Below are 22,141 nucleotides of genomic sequence, written 5' to 3'. Positions count from 1 at the left end.
TCTCCTTAATATCTATCGAAAACGATAATACACCTGATCGGAATAAGTATAAAAAGAGCTTAGATTGCCTCAGTGTTTTTCACAATTAAATCGTCAATCGAATCAAAATGAAGGTTACCATAGTGGCCCTGATAGTTTGTTGTTTGGCCGTCATTTCGGTGGTCTCGGGTCACGGACGGTTGCGGGAACCAGCTGGGAGGGCCACCCTTTGGAGGAACGGTTACGAAGGAGCCGTGGTTAATTATGACGATACCCAACTTTTCTGCGGAGGCTTTGAAGTGAGACCTAATAGTTTTATTTTATTTGATTAATATTTTAGTTTTTTTGCTTCATACTAAAATGATTTACGCTTAAGAAATATCAAGAATAGATTAGGTATTAGTCTGAAAGTATAGTTTTTGTTCTGTTGTATGTACATAATTGAAAAATTATGATCTAAACGCTATACGAAAATTTATAATAACAACAAACCAGCCTTAATTAACCCATCCTTAATCTTTCAATTTTCATCGTGAGAAATGAATAAATTCATGACTGCTTTACGTGTCTATATCATTCACTCTCGTAATGCTTCGTTTCCTGATCAATAAAAGCCAGAGTTTCATCCTCAATGTACACGTAATCCCTCTTAATTTCAAGCCCGCAATCATCCTATACCCCAATAATTTCCATTTTATCTTCTTTTTTTTTCTTCTTCTTCTCGGACTTTAATTACGTCGGCTTATATAATTTTATGCAAAAATAAAATCGAGAGTTACGCGGCGTTTCCTGAAAAATAATAAATTTGAAAGTTTTCTGGAATTAATTTTTGCCCGCCAAAAATTATTGGCGCGTGAAATTTCTTTTTAGGCTTAGCTCGTTGTAATTCGAACCTTTTTTTGAAGTAAAACTTTATTAGAAAACATTTAAACCCTCGTATGAAATGAAATGAAAAGGGGAACAAAAAAATGTAAAGTTGATGTTGAAAAATGGGTTTTCAGTGTGTGAAATCGCCGCTTCAGCGCCTTTCCCGAACATTTTTCAAAGTGACCTACCAATCCGGCATGGCATGGCTATTCCATTCCTCGAGCGAGCTAGAACAATCCATTTTTCAAGAAAACTCCTTTTTCAAGAAAATAGATCTCATTTATTTCTTCCAGTTTTGTTTTGTTTTTTGACCCAAAAATGCTGGATTAGGATTTTAAACTTAAGGAATAGACTTTGAACGATTTCTTGGAAAAGTGGTTACTTTATTTCTGTTAAAAACATCTATTGGGGTATAATAGCCATAGATCCATAAACTCGAAAATATGACAACTCATTTTCTACAGACCAGCAAAAACATTTATTTCTATTTTTCCATTTTTGCCCCTCTGTCTATATCTGTCTGTCTTGAAACGCCACTGCAAGGAAATCTAAAAATAATATAACTTGCTTGGAATAGGCCTAGAAAGAAGTAACGGTTATTGAAAAATTGGGAATAATATAAATAGTTTATTTTCTCACTCCCTGACATATTTCTCTCTTTCTCCTCCCGCTCTTGGGCTTCCCTCGTATCAAAATGATACGAGGGATGCGGAGATGGAATTTGGAATTTCATCTTTTGAGAAACGGTATCGTTTCACGATCGGTATTTACTTTGAGCCCGCGGCTATTTTCTCTCTCTGTTCTCTCTCTCTCTCTCTCTCCTCTCTCTTTGCGTTTTCCATCTTCTCGTGACTACCATTTCCTCTTTCCATCATAGAGAAATAAACCCACGAAATATGACTTTCATATTGAAATTCCCAAAACGAGGTTTTTTATATGCGTTCTTCTCCATAAGTTTAGAGGAAGATGATGCCTGATTTGGATGTGGGGACTCTCCTTGGGTTTATTTCTCTATTGTTTCATGCAGCTTTACCAATTGATGTTTAATAAGGGATTGTAGCCTTGAAAGACAAAAGAAAAATATCAAATCATTTCTGCCAAAAAAGATATAAAAAAAAAGAGAAAGAGATCTAGATGAGTCAACAATGGATTTCTTTTCTTTCTTTCAAATTTTTCTTTCCCCTATATTCCTATTGATTGTCTCGAGTTCTGATATTTGCTTTGACCTCGCTTCTTATTTTTCGTTCATTTTTTAAATCGATAAGTTAAATATTCCGGGAAATAAGGAACATTTTTGCTTAACTTCATATGACGTTTTGATAATGGGGTTTCACCTATTAGAGAGAGATATTCTCCTTAAGCTTTCTCTCAGAACTTAAATATACGCTGTCAGTTGTATAGCCAATGAGTTAATCACCCACCCATCCCATAATGCATCGCGATTAATATAGTATAATGTTATAGCTTTATGCAATATCGCAATTATTACTTAGCGTCAATACACCTTAAACGGTGGAAAATGCGGAATTTGCGGAGATCCTTGGGATGAAAAAGCACCTAGAGAGGTAATTAAATTGCTTCTATATTACTGTCGTCTCTTACTTGAAAGTTCCATATAAACGTTGTGGGCGTTAGCACGAAGATGGTGGAAAATACGGAAGAGGAATTATAACGGGAAGATACCATCAAGGAGACGAGATCGAGATCATCGTTGAGATTACGGCTCATCATAGGGGATATTTTGAGTTTAAGTTGTGTCCCATCCTCCGTTCATCCTCCAAGGATGAAGTCCCAGTTGTTGCCGATCAGGAATGCCTCGATCAACATCCAATTGAAATTGTTGGCGGCTCTGGAATGAGATATTATCTCCCTGAAGGATCCAACGCCGGAGATTTTGCAGTTCGTGGAAAACTTCCTCGTGATTTGACATGCGAAAGATGCGTATTGCAATGGCATTATTATACCGGTAAGATATTGGCCGTGTCTCCATCCTCGTGTCAAGATAAATAAATGGAATAGAGACGCTTTCATTCGATTCGATGTTATCACTTGTTTGTCCTACCTTTTTGACGTTTTATTTCCTTGTGAAACCAAAGGGGAAGTGAAGCACCTAGCCACTTGTGATTTTTGTCACGTTTTCCTTAATTACTTCGCCTTAAATGTGCTTGAACGAGACCATAACTATTTTTAACAATTGATTTAAAAATAAACAAGCTAACCGTTGGGATACCTGCTCAAACGGAACATCGGGTATGGGTTGCGGTAATCAAGAGACATTCCGTGGTTGCGCCGATATCACAATTAGCCACAAAAAAGATGATGTTTCCATCGCCACCGTCATTCCCGACAACGTAGAGAAAGAGCCGGCTACTACGGAGGCGCCCAAAGTTGAGATCTCCAAACCTGCGCCAGTTCAAAACAAACCACCGATAATTCCACCCGACTTAAAAGAACCACAAAATCAGAGCAACGGCGACGGCAAGAACGGCGGTTGCCAGAATTTAAAATCGAAAAAGCAACAAATACTGGACGAGTTAACCGAAGATGATTTAAAAATCCTGAAAGCTATAAGAGAAAGTCGTGTGGGAAAATACGTCCAGATATAGTTAATTTTTTAAGAAAAATGGACCGTTTCTATATTAGTTTCACGCACATTCGCTTACACCTATAATAAAGTTTGCATTTTTTTAAAGTGACAAGCGGAACTTATTTAAGTACTTTAAAATAATTTCCATTACTTTATTTTATTTGCCAAATAAATGAATACACCTTTGATCAATATTCTTAATTATTCAAATATGTTCCGGGTGACACTTACGAGATGTTGCGCTGGAACTCTTTTGAAATAGTCCATGACGCATCCATGGTTGTGGAAGGGACAATCTTCTCTCTGTCCCGTTGTCCTGAATAAAAATGTTTTATTGATGTTGACGTTTTCTTACTTACGCGTCACTCGCTTATATAATCCTTCAATTCTTCAGTCTGGACAAAAAATATGACTTTCTTTCTTTCCTTGATAAATAAGGGTCAGTGACAGACTTCTTCAATAACCAAAAAAAAAAAGTGTGGGTTATCTTTTTTACGCTAGAAGAATGACGAGGGCTGTGAAATATATCAGGCATTCATCCGAAGCAATGCATCCACGGGGTGTAGCTTCAGACAGCGTCACAGCACCCATCCCTGGGACCCTGGCTACGTCACACAGAAATGACAGATTTCGTTGATTTTAGACACTTGACCCGGAAAACGTATATTTTCCAGAGATAAACGCCTTTTTTATGACCTCGTTCGATATACCCTTTAAACTTTAGTGACCTTCCCTTCATGCTAACTAATAAATAAATCAAAGTTATATTTTAAATATACATTTATCATTATGAAACACTGATCTTCTATGCTCGAAATATTTTTAACAATATAGGCCTACTTGTCAGGAAAATTAGCATTTTCTCAAATAAACCCTAAGCCTAATTTGTGTTGAAACTCGTTGAGTTAACCGTCAACTGAAATTTACATCAAATTTTGAGTCAGACACTAGGCTAATTTTTGGCCACCAGCCGGGAAGAAAATAACCAAAAATTCCTTTTCCAAATTTTGAAAACACGAGAAAGGCGTTCATTTTGGGGGATTTTGCGTGTATGGAAGCGGTCCGGTGTGGACGATGTCGTAACGAAATTTTTGAGATAATTAACGGTAAAAGCTCTCAGGGCGTTTATGAAAAATTTCGGGTAAAACTCGTAAAATGAAGTTTTCGGGCCGGGGTCCTTGTTCGGGTACGCGTATGCTCGCTTTGTTTAGTTAGGAAGGTTAGTCTGCAAAATTGAGTCAGCCGTTTTCGTCTGCAAATCAATGATAACGCGACAGGGGCGCTCCCCCTTACAGACGCGGATAATAATACCCTTTGGGGAATGAAAGAAAATAGAGAGGCTTCGGGGACTGTGAATATTACAAATGTATCATTGTCAGCTTCAATCTCCCTTCACTATGAAAAGGGTGACTTAGAAATTCGAGTGCGATTAGATTCCAAACACCGCACGTTCTCGAATTTCGTGCAATAATATTTGGTGTTGAGATATTCCTAATTACTTATTACTAAATTCATTATCAGTACGCCTGTAAACCGGTTTCACTAGTAGCTCATCAGCGTACTCCAGAAAAGCCTACATTTAGGCGCCATTAATTCCGTGTACTTCGAACCAGCGCCTGTAGAAAGGTTTTACCCGCGTAATATTGAATTTCCCGCTCTTTTCTAAACTTTACTTTTTCCCGCTTTTTTTCGATGCCTCATTAAACACAGCCCCTTTTAAATACCTAACGAGAATTATGTCGTGTCCATTGAAATAAAGATAATAGAGACAAAGAGTAGAGGTAAGGACATGTTTCTTACTGGCTACGTTCCCCTGTATTACTTCCAATCCGTGACTATAAAACCCTTTGGCGTATTAAGAGAAGTTTTCCGACTAAAGATATAAATAAATTTACCGATAAAATCCTTGGTTTAATAGTTAGGAAAGACATTTAATAGGCCAGCGGTTATACGACTTGAGCCGTAAATTCCTTCCTTTCCAGGGCCTGCCTGCCCTTAACCCATCTTCAAATTACAAATCCCAGTTTGAGCTTGCTTAAATATACGCGTGTTGCGCTGGACTAAATAATTAAATTAATATAACGTCGTTAAAATGATCGTTATTTAAGGCATACCGAAGGTTAGTGACCGTAAAATTGATGTTTATAATTATTAGTCGGAACAAGAGCTTTGAGTAGTATGCTGTTGAAAATTATACAACGTTAGTTATTTTTTTTTAAATTAATTTTACCTTGAATATTCAATAGTAATTTGCGACACGTTCATTTGCCAAATTTCATCTAAATCTCTATGATGTTTTTACATTAAGGATAGATATAATTGTAAGGTAAATTTTCACGTGATAATTGAATTATTCACGCTTCTATAATAAATACTCCGCAAACTTAAGTATCGTAAAGGTTAGGGAAAACATAAAAGGATGTATAAATTTATAAAGCGGAAATTTATATTTCACAATGAGACATTGTTTAAACTATATACTCGAGCTGCCTTTTTTGGTCTTCCCACGCGAGCTTTGTCATATTTTGAATAAAATTTTATACCTGGAGTTATCTTTATCTTTCAGGACCATTCGAGTTGCGTTTTATTAGAAAGAATGAAATTAGACCTAGGCCTATACTAATTGTTCTCGTAATAATTACTTGAACAGGAAGAAGAGATAGGCACGGACGGATCGAGGTAAAGTGCATGGTGATACTTGTAAATTAGCTGATTAAAATCTAGCCAAAGGGGAATCGGATGGAATAATATAAAAAGCGTTCTTTCATCAAGTGAAAAGAATCAAAACAAGCTAGTACTCCATCCAAACCGACTATAAAAGTAGATTAACGCAAAGTGTTAAATATATTCTATTCAATTCTTCATTGGTTGCCGAACTTAATATGTATCAATTCAGGTTCCTTTTAATTTTGATCGATTACTAAATATACTTGGAAATTGAACGGTACGGTTCTAATCTCCACCATATGTTATTGTTGTTTAGTAAACAACGGAACTTAATGGAATGTTTTGATAACCTTAAGTTAATCCACGAAAACTACTTTTTCCAATTGAAAAAATAAAAAGATTCAACACACAGCTATATAACACCAGGAAATTGCATGTAGATATACTTCAGGATGGTGGCCGGATAAAAGCCAGGAATCAGCGGGATCTTCCCGAAATTCCACTCGACGGTTTCTCTTAATCCCCTCCCCCCAAACTCCCCCCTATAATTACCGGGCAACGTATTTTCACGCGACTGGGTTTCCCTTCCATTGTACTAACCAAATAGCTATCGCCAAGGCCCGTCTTATCCTCCCACTTAAACTCTAATATCATTCACGCGCCACTAATCTTAAAGCGAAAACAACGTATCTTAATTAGACAAGAACGTGACTGACTCATTGGAGTTATTGTTTTATGGCATTCAAATACCACTTTACTAGCTGCACGCGCATGCATATCAAGTTTGGTGGTAACGAGACTGTTCATATAGTTGCGGAGACGTTGTTAGGCTAGTTAGGGAAAAGGCGTTCCAATAGTCGGAATCCTGGAAGAGCTAGAAGATGGCGTGTAAAATTTGACAAATGAGCTTGAGCCGCTATCTTCGCCCAAAGCAATTAAAGTGAAATTAGTGGGTGTGTTTTTTCTGTACGGTAGCGGAGAGGATAGTAAACGCGTGGTTTTCCGCGTGCCCACTAGATAAAGGAACACAGTAAGGAAGCTCGTACCCGTTCAGACAGTTACGATAACCCCTAGGCGCTGGCTGCTACCATAGAGAATTTTACTGGGAGGAGTAGAAAGTATACTATACAACACGTGACATAATAAGGTGATTTTATCAGTTTTTCCGTTGCTACTTTGGCAAACAATGAACCGAAAGTCAATTTGAATTAGAACTGTGGGCGCTGTCTTCCACTCCTCTTATTATAATTCTCTCTCGCCGGAGTTAGGAGTCAGCAGGCACTCTAATTACGGTATACAACAACCGGGTTCTTTCAGGCGCGTTGACTCTCTGACGATGAGTTATAAGGAGTTACCCCCTAAACGCGATACCATACCAAACTTTTGTCATACGTTATAGTTTGAGGCGAAACGTACATTGCCTCGCCCCCCTCCCATCCCCTCTTTCTCTTAAGTTTCCTAGTGATTTTCTGAACTGCACACCAAACTTTGTCGGAAAAAGGGGATAGGGCAGGGAGTCAACCAACGGTGTTTCATTTTTAACGAGAATTTTGAAAACTTTCATATTCTTTGAAACTTTTAAGTCGTCGGAAATCGTATAATATCTCTGCCTCTACAGACCCTTAGTTGACGCAATTACATTCAGAAGTATATTATCCGAAGTAAAACACCTTTCTTTTCGTGTTACTTACTCGTAACTAATCCCTCTTCGTCAATATTTTATTCTTGGAATTTGTAATATTTTAAATATTTCGCGGAAAGGAATTCTTTCTTTGAACAATCGCTGACGTTTTGAGTTTTCGTTTATTTTTTTCTATCAATACTCTGAAAGATAAAGTAAAAAAAAAAATAAAAATGGACAGTGGATCGTTTTTCACCTTTCTCATACTCTTGGCGATGCGATATCGTCAGTTGCAAGGTTGATATAAGAAGCTTTCCATCCGCCGCGTAACGGGTGACGTTTGCTTCAATCCCTAGAACCTTATCCACAAACTACCATTGACACTTCCAATATCTTGGAACTCTTTCGAAGTACGCGTCTTCACTTCCTTATTCTGGAAGTATAAGAAAAATTTGGACTCTTTCTCTCAATTTAATCGAAGTAGTCCGGTGTATTTTGTTGTCCAAGTTTGAATGAGGAATGAAGGTTAAGCCAAGGAATAGGGTAGGGAGAGCTCTTATAGAAACGCAATGTCTTCCTTCTTTCAACCATATTCGTTGGGATCATGAAATGTATGAGAAAAGAAGGAGCTAGTGTTGGTGGTACTTCTTTCTCTTTACTTTTTCTTTTTGAAACTCACGGAGCGCGTCTTTAAAAGATTTCTTCGGGGTTTTCTTTGTCTTTCGCGGTTTTTCTGACGTCTTCACGCTGACTAAGACGAATCTCGAGGGATTCAAGACGAGAAGAAATCTTTGCTCATAAAAAGAAGAGACAAAAATGGAGTATGAGATTTCCGGGGAATGGAGAAGTGCAGGGCCAAAAAGAATACTGAATTTCTCTGTCAGCCACTTAATGTAAATTTACAGGGTTCGTACTAAACCTGGATAATTTGGATAAGTCAGGGATTTGGAAAATGGGCGAAAAAGTCCGGGATTTAAACCTTTTTTTCTAAAACGTCAGGGATTTCATTTGGTATATCAAACCATGCTTCGAGCAATGATACATATGATGAAGTGGGCTCTGGTAAACACCTTATTGGTCAGGGATAAGCTGGAAAAGTCAGGGATTTTCAATATAAAAATTTCTTCCGAACCCTGTAAAAGCACTCAACGCTACAATCATCTCGTTTTAGGTTTTGTCAATTTTCTGCCCGAGTAATATACCAAAATATTTATGGTATAGTTAATGAAGCAAACGAGTTTGATTTGTTAATTACCTTAAAACAGTAAATGTCAAAGGTTTTTGACAAGTAGCGGTTCGAGCCGGGAGTGTTTTGTACTCTAGATACGTTTATATATATATATATATTTGCAAATTTCATTAGGGCTGTTTGAAAGGCGCCGATCCGATTGTGATCCATAATAAGCCGTTAATTTAAACTAGGGCCCTAACGCCTCGCTGATTCCCTTAAGCAGCAGCACCGCCCGCCTTCAATATGAGCTAGCAGTGTAGAGGTAAATGCCTATTATGCAAATGAAGGCGCAGCCTAGAATAATAGTCCTTATAATATTATATAATACATGACCTACCAAATTATACGCGACTCCCCATGCACCCAGACCCATATAACAACTATATATGGGAACTGGGCCCCCGTATAATAGAACATTGGTCAGATATGACTCTAGCTATAGTCCAGGCCAGACTGCAAATGTAGTTAGTCTAAGACCTAAACCAGAAGGCGTCAAACTAAAGTAAATAAACTTTATCATGACTTTGTCGCGTTTATTGTTACGGGTCTCGGTTGGGAAATACTTCAACTTACGTTTACTTCTAAACTTGGTAACAAAGACAGTGAAATGATAGGCAGGGACTAAGGAATGCTGGGTAACGTGTCCTTCCCTTTTCTTCGTTTGCTCAAAGGCAATGGACGAACCATAATCGTTAACGTTGGTAGGTTAGCGTCTACTGCAACAGGAACTGAAATTGTTGAGCGTTGTCAGCGTACTCTCTCTCTCTCTGGTTATTACGACGTATATAATACATTGTCGACGTGTAGATTATACAATTTAACATTCTAAATGGGATAATTAATGTCAGGGCTAACAGAACTCTCCTCTACTCGACGCTATTAGGGAAAGCTTCCGCCACTTTGCCGATATTTTATCCCATTTACTCGCCTACGCACCAGGACGCTAATTGATTTCTCGCTAGCTCGCCCCATGCCTATATTTCCAACTCTGTATTGATTGTCCAACTCCTAAACATTAGCTCCGGACATCACCCAAGGTTTCATCGCCTTATCTAAATATATTTTACACCACGCGTATGTCCTTGGAGTCATTCCATTTGTAACAAGAGGTCAATGCGCGCATTATTAAACACTCTCTTTCTCTATTTTTAAAGTTTCAAACTACTGAGTAGTTATTTCAGTAAAAGCAAAAACCATCCATGCACTTTTTAAGCCGGAATTTGAATGAAAATCAAATGTATTCCGGAAAAGATCTGTACAATTTTATTTATACAAATATCGTAAAATGCTGGAATAGAATTTCAGTTCTTGGGTTTAGAACTAGGCCCTAGTATCGTTATTATTCAGTTTCTTTGGCCGCTACCATCCATGGCCTGGAAAGAAACTCACCCAAAAGGCCCTTCCTTCCGCCATATAAAATCATTCGCCAAAAGTAGATTAAACCGATGCTATTAAAGCTATCGTTCAATATTTTACCATAGAGTTACCGGACCGGATACGCGTGGTGAAATTTCGACCCATTTAGTACTTTGAGCCCAAATACTTCGCGAAGGAGCGACCCTTTGGCCATGAGGGAGAATAAAAGCGAGTTTAGAATATTCGATCTATCGTTGCCCTCCAATACAAATCCCGGCCGAATACATTACCTAAAAAAGATTTTAGACTTGACATTTCTTTGACAAGCCATACGAGAGCCGCTTAAGCTTGCCATTCCTCTATTTCTTTTTGGAGCGTGTCACTTTTGTATGTATACATATGTAAGCGCGGTTTAAAGTCCGACTTCTCTATAAGTTAAATGTTTTTTTCTTCTTCTTCAAAATCGCATTTCTTGACCTTCATCTTTACACATACCGGACTCATGCAGTTCCCAGACTTTGACTCTTTCTTGACAACAAGCATTTTATTTTCCAATCACGTAATGTTACAAAAGCGTTCCATAGAAAATATAGCACTCGGTAGAAAATGTATTTAAGGAATGAAAACTTTAGATTTGTACGTGTTTCTGTAAACATTTAGCTATAGAAATTATTTTTTAAATGTATTAAAATTAACTTTCGTATTAGCATTCTTGATGTTCAAAGAAAGAGGGGCGGCAAGTTAATCAAAAACCTGGTTAATATTCAAATATGTTTATAAAGTGCATTCCTTAGTTTCCCGGTATTTGGGAAATAGAAATTTGAATGATTAATTTCGCTAGAAGCGGGCGGGAGATTTCTAATTTAAATTTAAAATAACATTTTCCCCCATGAATAAGAAACGAATTTCTGCTTTATAAACCTTCCGCTAATCAAGATTACTATTAATATTAATTAAAGGGTGTGTATATATGTTTCACGTGCAAACGTTAATTTATATTAAAGAGTTATTTATAATTAGCTCGCGCATTAATTCATCATTCTCTTTCAAGTTCAAAGATACCCCCCGCTCGTAAAACCGGACTCGTGTTTTCTCGCTATAATTTACAAGATTCTAAATTTTATAACAGGAAATGGAAGGGTTATCACTTGAATTTATTTCCATCCTTCCATGAATAATGAAATATTATTGTACGGAGTAATTTCGTTCTCAACGTCATAACCCTCTAGAAATTACTCTATTCTTAAGTGATTTAAATTCAAATATCTGAATATTCCTTATTTTATTGAATTAACTCATGGCTATCACGAAACAAATCTGGCTTTTAAGAATTTGATAGGACGGGTTGGACCTGGAATAATAAAGCAATCCTTTTTATAAAAAAAATAAGGAGTAACGCTTGGGGGATCTAATCTGTCGCCTGTCAAAACCGATCCGTAATTAATTCCGTATGCATACACGCAAGCAACTGGAGTAACTTCGACTCGTAAAGCTTAGAGCCGCTGCTTCTTTTGAAAGGGTTGTAACGTGTTCGCGGTGCCAATGGTGGCAATGACCTAACTTAAACTTGGCGTCGTCGACGAAATTTCAAGCGTTTTACGCTATTAAGACGAAGGTGGACGTCACACCGAATGTCTATAGTAATTGAATTTATCTTGTTCGACTTGAAGCGCAAATTCAGTCTGGTTTTTAAACGACTTGACAGGTAGCTTAAAAACCGATCGAGTTAGTTCTTAACGTTAGGAAGGGTGGAGTCCCTTTCAAGTTCTTTAACTTTTATGTATACGACAGGGGTCTTAACGCCTCTAAGATGTACCGAGTTTCAACTCGAATCGTTTATTAGATTAGAGTTTTCTTATATTTTATAATTTTAATTTCTTCTCTTGTTTTGAATTTTGAATATATTTGATTATTATCTTAAATTTTATTAGAAATCTTCCGATTTAGTAAATTTTATCTTTCATAAAATCGTGCGCTAATTTTAACCAATTTTCGTGTCTAATTTTAACTAAGGTCATTAAATTACGATAGTAATTTCTTCTCGTCTTTAAATTTCGGGTAAGTTTGACCATCAATAAATTTTTAACATTTAAATATTTCATTAAATATAAATTTAATTTCAGATTGTATTCGAAATTATTATGATTATTATTATTTTAATTGAAAACAGCGTGTTGATGAAATTGCGTGTAAATTAGAACCGTAATTATTTCAATACGGATGAACACTAACTTAGAAAAAAAGAGTTCTGAAGGAGAAAAAAATCCTCTCGTGATAAAATATAGGGGTTAAAAAGATAGGAGCTCGTAATCTTTGGAGGCAAACGAAGTTCTCTAATGTCTGGTTACGGAAGATATCTTCGATTATCCGTAAAGTTCTCAATCGAATCGAAACTTTAAAGAGTTGTAAAATTAAATCATTAAAGAGTCGGGCGTCCGCTAGTCTAGCCCGATTATGCTCTCGATTCTATTAACCATGGTGGCGTATGTCCACGTCGTTCGAGGACACGGTAGACTCATTGAACCCCCGGCTAGAAATACGATGTGGAGGTAAATAAACCAATCAACCCGAGAGTCGCCTCTATATCAAATACATTTAATTAAATATTAATATTATTAATTAGATTCGGATATAACGCCCCTCATAATTACGAAGATACTCAGAATTTTTGCGGCGGAATCAAGGTAAGATGTTTTTTAAATTAAGAAGTTATTTAATTGCAAATTTATATTAATTTGTAAATTTTAATTGGTTTTTTTTGCTTGGGGTTATTGAAGTTCCGCGAGCTTATGTTAATATTTAAAATAGCATCTTACTATAAAGTATAAAGTTGTTGATAAGATGTTGCCTCCATATAGTTTCCTCGTTAGCTTTGAAATATTTAGGTTTGTTGAGGACTTTAATAGAATGCCAGGATTCGCGTTTTAAAACGTATAGCGTAAATGAATAATAATGAGGAATATGTATAGTGTTTCTTAGCTATTTGGGGTACGCGTAGTATTATTCCGCTAAGGTTTTGTGTTTTTCCTACTAATTACTACCGACTTATGGGTCTCAAATAGCTCAGCCACTCTGTGTACCCCATGGAACTAAAATTTATACACCAGGGACAAATAATTTCGAGTCTCGTTAAGTTTTCACCAGCTATATATCGAGTTACATACCTGGAAATGTAGTAGGGAGGTCCCTACAATTGTTTACATGTCGTCCGCTTTAAAATTTTAATTCTCGACTCTTTGCCCGCAACTACACGATATTTATTTTAAAACACGTTTTGCATGGGGAATTTCAGCTCGTTATTTTAATTAATAAAGGTCTTAAAGTTGGAATTAATTTCCCTATTCTATATTCCTATAATTCTTATACTTTCTCGGAAATTAAATAAACTTGAAATTAAAAATTAAAAGTACAGGCGTATTTTATTTAGGTTCAATACGAGGATAATTTTGGAAAATGCGGTGTTTGCGGTGACGCTTACAGCTCGCCATTACCCAGAGCCCACGAAACCGGCGGTTTATACGCCACAAATATAACTGTTCGAACCTACCGGCCCGGTTTTCTATTGGACTTGTATATCGATATAGTGGCCAATCATTTGGGTTATTTTGAGTTTTCATTGTGCAACCGGAACAGTTTTGAAGTTCCGGAAATGGAGGATTGTTTCCATACTTTGCCCATAGTTGATCATAACATGGAAACCAGAATGGTTGTGCCCAATAATAATTCCGGCATTTTTTACGCAAGAGTGCAATTACCAAGTGAAATATCTTGCGAGGCATGCGTACTCAGATGGCATTGGATGTCCGGTACGGGTTAATTTTTATACGTATATCTATATCTGGCTGGTGGAATTTGAAGTAATTAGTTTACACTTTCGGTACAGGTAATAATTGGGGAACTTGTCCGGATGGAGTAGACCGAATGGGTTGCGGCCCTCAAGAAGTATATCGAAATTGCGCCGATATTGCCATAAAGGCTGGTGCTGGAGTAAGAGGTCCTTTTTACGGAAATTTCAATGATTTAGAAATGGCCCTTCTTCGGAAACCTTGACCATTCCAGATGGACACGGAAAATCTTCTATAATATATAACACCGGTGCCAAAATGTGACTTTTTTATATATTTATAACGTATAAGCTTATTTATTTAATAAAGAAATTGATATCTCATTTCAACGACGAAAATATTGCCTTCATTTAAAGTTTTCTAAAGAAATAAAAATGAATTCCGACAAACATAAAATAAAAGAATGAAGAAGCAAAAATCGAATCGCTTCCTTTCATTGGAGGAAACGTAATGATGAAAATAATAAAATAAAAAAAATTCAATTTGATGCAGTAAAAGAAGCGGTGGGAGATCGAGCAATCTAAATCTCCTTTTTAATTAAATTTAAGTCATTTTTGCTCGCTTTTTAAAATGTATTCAATAACATCTTGCATTTTCTCAGCTCCATCAAACCTTTTGTACTCACGCGTACCACCCCTTCCCCGAATTTCGAGATTGAACTCTTTAAACAAGATACCCGAGTTAATTTAGATTGCAGCCCCGGGAATTCAGGCAATTGTTTCAGTTTTTATGCCAGAAAATAGAAGGAAAATTATAAATTTAATTGGGTAATTGAAATAAGGGTTAAATTGGTCAGTTGAAAACTTGATGACGGGTCATCAAATTGACATTTGGTCATCAAGGGAGTGAGTATGGTCAAACATTTATGGAAATTGGTTAGGGAATAGCTAGATGGTAATGACCGTGAAAAATAACATGGACTCAAAAGACCCGAAAACCTAAAAAATTTTGTAACAGTTTAAAAGGTTGCCGAACCCCCATCATTTTGTGAGGAATTTTTTTTCTCCGACACCCACGAGTTTTTGTCATTTCAATTTAGAGAATTTTTGGGAGTACTCTAAAGCGAGAATGGTTGGTAGGGGGTGTCGAATGAAATGAGGGTTCGGGGGAAATTGCGTCCCTTTTAAAAAACCCTTTTTACTTTCGGTATTTACATCGACTCCGGTATTTCAGTAATGTCTTTATACATCCATTGCCCCCACCTATTTTCACGCCCAAGATGAAATAGTATATATAGAAAATAATCGAGCCATAAAACTTTGGGAATTCAACGACAGGCACGACACACAAAATGAAGAAAGAAAGAAAGTAAAAAAAAAAGCCTAAATTTTTTTATTTTATTTTCCCCCTTCATCGTTTTCTTCTCTACGGGAGTTTTAGTTCGTGCTAATGAGCTTCAAAGCTATGGGGTAATGCCGAAAAAAAGGACCCCCTTTTTTTGGATGGTGGGCTTTCCTTCTCTGTCTGTAACTTGGGAGCTTGGACCATAAATATATCACTGGGACATTGGTCGCGATAAATATTCGAATCAATCAATGTAGATACAAAATGGTTTTTCAAACTATTATATAATCAGGGATAGGTTTAATTTTAGAAGTAGGAATGGAGAACGGTTAGTATGACTCATAGCCCAGTATAGAGCCCCTCCCTCCAACACGGTAACGAAAAGTTTAAATTATCTTATTGGCTCACTTAATCTACGTTTTGATGACGTTGCTGACGGGGACGGCGAAAAATACAGAGGTAATTTCTTTTTACCTCTGTCGCTATGACCCTCCCGTCTCTTCTTTCATACCCCCGTCCCGTGCAAGAAGGGGGTCCGGGACTTTGACGCGCGCCCAAATTACCCTGTTCTCCATTCCTACTTCTAAAATTAAATCTATCCCTGATATAATAATATTATTTTCCAAAACAAATCACATTTTTGAAAGATAGGCTAAATAATACTTTAGTCCTAATGGAATATTATTTGTTTAAGGTAAGAAGTACACTGCACTGCACTGCACTGTACTCGCTTAAGTTTAACGATTTCTCGGAGTGTTACTCTCCCCTATTGGACTATTTTCCAAGTTAAAAAAGAGGTCCATCCGCCCGCGTATGTACGTGACAGTTTCGGAGTTTGCTTATAAAAGAGAGAAAACCTCTTTAAGGGGAATGGAAAATATTATTTCCGAGCGATTTCTTTGAACTATCAGCTAGCTAGCTAGCCGAAGAAAAATAAATTTTAAGCTTTCCTCGTATCAGTTTCGACTAACTCGGGTAGACTACAAAGAGAAAAATCTGTACTTCTTTGATCTAACAAACAGTATTTGTCGAAGTTCATGCCTTAGAAGTAAAGAATGAAAGAACAGTACCAAAGATGTTAGATAAAATTTTGTTAGTTTCTTTTTTAAGATGGGCTGGGAAAGCTGTATATACGTGTACGTGTAGTTTTACAAATGTTTTTGCGCTCTGTTTCTCCTTTTCTCGAGATACTTCTTAATTTCTTTTGTTTTGGGTTGGAAAGATTTTGCCAAACAAAGGAACTTACTACTGAAAAAGACAGTCGCCGCCTGAGAGATAAGAGAGAGAGAGAGAGAGAGAGAGAGAGAGAGAGAGAGACGGAGAGAGAGAGAGAGAGAGGGAGGGAGAGGGAGAGAGAGAAGGAAAACGTCTTGTTTCTTTTTTATTTCGCTATAAGCCTAGGATTTACTCGGATGGGCCATTCGGTTAAAAATATTCCCCGCTTGGCTTAAAAGCGAGTAACATTTCGCCAAAAGACAAAAAAAGAGTTAGGCTAGGCCATAGGAAGAAGCCGAGTTGGCTTTTCGAAATTTATTCAACTCGGGGAGCAAGATGACGTGTGTCGATTCAACAATCAGTAACCGATCCGATCGCTCAGTCGAGTCTTTAGTCCTTCGCTTCCCCTGCATCCCCCTATACTCTTAACCCTAGATTTTAAAACGCCAACGTGAGGGAACATTCCCGCTCAAATCGAGACATCGGCGCTTTCCCTCGCAATTCATCCGGAGTTTGCTACAGTCCGTTTAACCATATGATACGTTTAAATGACTTTATCGCGTTTGACCAGTTTTTAAAGCGAGACTCTAGAAACTGGTCTGACCATGTTGACTCGGGAATTGTTGTAATACTAGTCTATAAGAGATGTATATCAATTTCTATTGCTTATGCATATTTTCTTCTTCTTGTAGTTAGAGTCTCGCTTTAATCACTCTTTGTGGTTACACCCATTCGAATGTAGTATACTCTGTATGAAATTCAAAATGATATTCACTTTCACTCTAAGAAAGTTGATATTTTCCAATTTGTCGAATCTTCCTTTTGACTCCTTTCAAGAGCGCATGCACCAAGAGAAAAGATGGTTTAGTATAGACGTTGGAAGACAGACACAATGTGACAATGGGTAGTTAGCTGTAACGCTACCCAAGTCTCTTAGCTTCAGATACTTTGGGGTGAAAGAAAAGTTGAAAAGCGCGTACACGGATGGGAAGAAAAGGAAAAACATCATTTAGTGGAGCGGGAGAAAAGGGGATCACCATCTATTTTACATATCTAACAGAGAAAGGCAACGATGGCGACGAATTTTGATGTAGTTAGCATAAACAGGCTTATAAAGTTTCCCTCCAACACTATATATATATTGAACTGAACCATTCTGGTCTTAGATGGAAGAGGAATGGATGGAGTGGTTGGGTCGCGTACTCCAAGCCTTTGGTATTTCGCTGAGCTAGGCCCGTTTCCGAGAGAATGGGATTATTTCAAAAGGAGACGAGTCCTAGAAGCTAGCTCCGCTCCAGAGATAGCTATTGTGTTTTGCCACCGAAGTAAACCTCTACGTAAACCTTTCGTTATGATTGCATGGCTTAGCCCGGCCTAAATCAGGCGAAATCTTATCTAGGCGTGGGCGTACTTCGGTGCCAAATTGGAAGATGGAAATTAGGCAAAGGATAGGTGCGGTAGGGGGGGGAAGCTATAGCGAGTTGAGATGTTTACTAGACCACCGTTCTCGTATATAATATACCACGTAATTCACGCGCCAATGATCCCCGATACTCGATCGAATGTGACGAGCCATCCCACTTTATTAGCGTTAAAACCCTACCCCCCTTTTCGAACTTTGGTGAATGCTTGCTTATCTAACCAGAATTATTAATAGCCATTTGCTTCCTAGAGAAGTTTTCCTTCCAAAGGTTAAACATAGTGGGCTTATTACGTATCCACTAATAAGAGAGAGAGAGAGAGAGAGAGAGAGAGAGAGAGAGAGAGAGAGAGAGAGAGAGAGAGAGAGAGAGAGAGAGAGAGAGAGAGAGAGGTTACCGAGTGCCTTCGTATTGATTTCTTTCATTTTCACCATGAATATCTTAAGATATGAATTGAACATCTGTTATAATGAAAGATAGGCTGTTGTCGATAATGGGCCTGGTTGACCTCTGACCCGGGAAAGTGGGGAGGTGTTGCCTAATTATTAATTTTGTGTCCTAAACTAATTTATCGAGAGAAAATTAAATATTCTAATGTTTTAATTATATCTTTTTTTTTTGTGTATTTACAGATTTCTCTGGGTTTCTTTCAGTAAATTGGCAGAAGAAATATGTACACAACTGCAGTGTGTAAGTTTTTAAGATTTTTTTCCTTAATTTTCCAAGTAGGCCTACTCAATGAGAAAAATTTCGTAGCTTTATTTCAAATAATGGACTTCGGATGGGATATGGTGTGATCCCATAAAAGGTATATAACGAGGAATTGGGTTTTTTGGAGGCTTTAAACCCATTAAATAATTGAAATAGACCTAAACAAAGAACTCACTCAGTCTCGCCGTATATATACGTTAAAGGCTATTGTAAATAAGATACGACCCTTTTTTTCGTGAAAGAGCAAAGAGTAAAGAAAGAAAAAGGGCTATAAAAGTTTTCAAGAAAAGTAAAATCAAGGCCTGGTTGCCCTTCCCTAACCCCCTAACCCCCCATCCCCTCTTTTCATTTGATCGGTCGCCTTTTTTAGAATAGAAACTTTATCTTGAAAGAAACGTATCATTGATTTCCTTTTCAATTCGAAGGAGAGTGAACTACCTCCTTCATTCTCCTCCTGACTTCCTTACCACCCATCATTGTAGTCCTGCCGGGGGGGGGACTTCAAATCTCCCTTATCCCCCCACCACCATAAAACGAAATCAAACGACTTAACTTCTTTATTTTGGTATAGCGCAATGGTAACAATTTTTTTTTTTTCAAAAGGAAATTTTCGCCACCTTTGCCCTTAGTAACCAGATATTTTTATTTGTTTATATTATAAAGAAAAAGCGCCAGTAATGGCGTAGGAATTTCTAATAAATAGGCCTACATTTTGTTTTCTGGCCACAAAAAATGAAAGTTACGTTGGGCCTTTATGTTTATTTTTTTATTATTGTTATTATTATTTGTTTAGTTTCTTTGTTTTTTTCTTCCCAATATTCTTGTTGGTGGGGAGAGTTTTTAAAATAATATTTGTTAAGAACCAAAATACTATTGGGGGGAAGGAATATATCTCCCATTGGAATTGGACAAAACTTCTTGTGGAAAATCTCTAATGAAAAACCTTCCACCTTCCTCAGTTTCAACTTTTAAAAGATATAACAAATGTAGTAGTGATTTTCCTTAGTTGATCGTATGGTCTAGAGGCGTGAACCAACTGGTTCTATTTTGAATATTCGGATAAACCTTGAAGGAGAGATTGGGTGGGGGGGGCTGAAATTTGAGAGTGAAAGTGTCGTTGCCATGGAAGAAGCTGAAAGATGAAGGAATAGAAATGGGAGTTTGGGGTTTTCTCTCACGAGATTTTCCCTTCTCTCTCTCTCCCTCTCCCTCTCTCCCCCCCTTGAAAACTCCCTAAGTGTGTTTGTGTTGAGATCCGACAATTGAATAGAACGTTCTACTCTCGCTGCTCCCAAACAAACATTGCTCCTCCAACCGTCCGAATCTTCTTTTTGGACAACCCAACCAACTCCTCCATACTCGGTATTATACATACCATTCTGAGAATTCGGCGAGGATAATTCCAGGGTGTACATAGGAGCGGAAACTATCAGCTTTGGCAATGTCGGAGCTATAGTTTCAACCCTTTTCCTCCTGAAATCCGGTTAATTATATTTCAACCAATTAGAGGTTTCCTAACAAACATTATTGGACCAAGTGCGCGTGTTCGACTTTCTTTTCAAGTTTGTCTAAGGGTATTTTACTTCGCGTACTTAGGTTTGTTTCTACAGTATACGAGTATTGAAACGGAGGACTTTAGTTTTGTCTCCTAAAAGAGAATGGGGGGCGACGTTTATAGCGTTGAATCTTATTCCGAGTCCCGGTAGCTGGTGAATTGGCCCTCCTATAGATGTATAGACACAGACCTCGGGGAGCTTGGGTATGTACAGTCCTGGAAAGCCAAGGAATCTTTACCAATTCCAGCCCAATCTCGTTTTCGCCTCTTAAATTGTTTCAAGTTCTTACCTCGTTAAGTCGCTTGCCGTTTCTATTTGATTTTGGCCAGTTTTTTTTTTCTTTTCTTTTCTTTGCCCAAACTCCTACTTTTCTGAACAAATATTCTATCTTTTGGCTTGAGTTTTCTCTTTCCCCCCAAAATGCCTTTCTTTCTTTGTACTCTATTCGCGTTCCGGTGCTCAAATCAATAGCAACCGCACCAAGGCCAAACGAAATGTCTATGTATATACCTTGCTGGCTTTACCTTTGATGGTTCTTGTTGAACGAACAGTGTAACTATTTTAGGTCGTGCCATTCCCGGGGTTTATATCGATGTTTCCAACTTTAATAGAGTGGTCTAATAAAGAAAATTGCTTTGTAAAGGCGACCGAAACAAACCCATACGAGAACGAGCTAGAGTATTGAAACATTTTAGTTTATTGGCCATGTCTTAAAACCTAAGAAACGAAAACAAATCACGAATGATTTTTCTATGATAACTGCGTGTCATTGAGAAGTAGATCAACACGAGGCTTTCAATTTCCTTTTTATTAAAACGCTGGAAAGTTCTTTTTTTTTAAAGAACTATTTTAGTTTCTAAACTTTTTCAAAGTTTGGTTGGCAGATCGAACCGTTACCGAGTTGTTGAACCGAATAGTAACTATATCCCATGTTGAGAATGAACAAACTATTTCTTTTTCTCTACGGTGTTTTATATAACGTATAGCTACGCCTTACCTTTGACCTCTGGTGTACTTTTCCTTGTGAAATTTCGTATAAACTCTAACCTTTTCTCTCTCAGTCCATTCTACAAGGGCTTAATGTATAATAGGGGGTGCTATTTCATTCTTTCGCACCCCGGAACCCAAAATAAAAAAGAAAGTTTTTTTGGGAGGCTCCGGTCTTTTCTCTCTGTAAATCGATCTGGAAAGAGAATTCCTTTGTTATATAACGTTTTAGCCGCATTCTATATAGAATTCCGAGGGAAGCCCCCCGCGTCACCCCCCCCCGGTTAGACCAACCAACCTTTTGGATTTCTTCTCTTTTGGCAGCCAATTCCGAACTGTTACTCGGAAACCGATTTTTTTCCCTTTTATTTTTCTTCCGCTTACACCTTCACCTTCCAAGGTTTTTTTATATATGCCTACATGATCAATATCCTAGTAGGCCATGCTTGTCTAGCTAGCTTCCCAAAGATCTTATACTGTTGAATAGAGAAAATAGACTTTCTGTAGACCATTTTGATTGAAAGCCATTCTTATATATCTACCAATTCTAGCTGTCTTTTCTTATATTAAATTCCGTAGAAGCTTCGAATACTTACGCGAGAACCGTATGATTTGAATAATTTATTTCGTCGAATTGCCTTGTACGTTTTATAGCATCATATTTGGAATTGACTTACTAAAATTTCGAGTTTTAAACTTATGACATATTACAAATGATTCTTGCCCGAAGAATAGCCTTCTGGAATATTTTGATATTCTCGGTAACATAGGGTTCCTCTCATATTTTTTTGCGTCATGAAGACGGACGAACCGG

General features: G+C 37.5%; 2 protein-coding genes across 2 annotated transcripts; both read left to right on the top strand.

The window, feature by feature from the left end:
- The first annotated feature begins 107 nt into the window (after positions 1-107).
- On the top strand, positions 108-2,889 carry LOC149717832 (uncharacterized). Its single transcript, XM_089834734.1, has 3 exons — positions 108-278; positions 2,340-2,411; positions 2,482-2,889. The coding sequence occupies exons 1-3, from the start codon at positions 108-110 to the stop codon at positions 2,854-2,856; spliced, it is 618 nt and encodes a 205-aa protein (XP_089690860.1). The 3' UTR covers positions 2,857-2,889.
- Positions 2,890-12,625: 9,736 nt separating this feature from the next.
- Positions 12,626-14,370, top strand: LOC149717831 (uncharacterized). Its single transcript, XM_089834551.1, has 4 exons — positions 12,626-12,857; positions 12,932-12,992; positions 13,736-14,114; positions 14,192-14,370. Exons 1-4 carry the CDS (start codon positions 12,763-12,765, stop codon positions 14,356-14,358), a joined length of 702 nt encoding a protein of 233 aa, XP_089690677.1. The 5' UTR covers positions 12,626-12,762; the 3' UTR covers positions 14,359-14,370.
- The last annotated feature ends 7,771 nt before the right edge of the window (positions 14,371-22,141 follow it).

This window comes from Phalangium opilio, unplaced genomic scaffold, assembly GCF_054372755.1.
Source record: "Phalangium opilio isolate 3A_F unplaced genomic scaffold, DU_Popi_V2 ptg000003l_1, whole genome shotgun sequence".
NCBI lineage: Eukaryota > Metazoa > Arthropoda > Arachnida > Opiliones > Phalangiidae > Phalangium > Phalangium opilio.
This window is presented reverse-complemented; position numbering and strand designations above follow the sequence as displayed.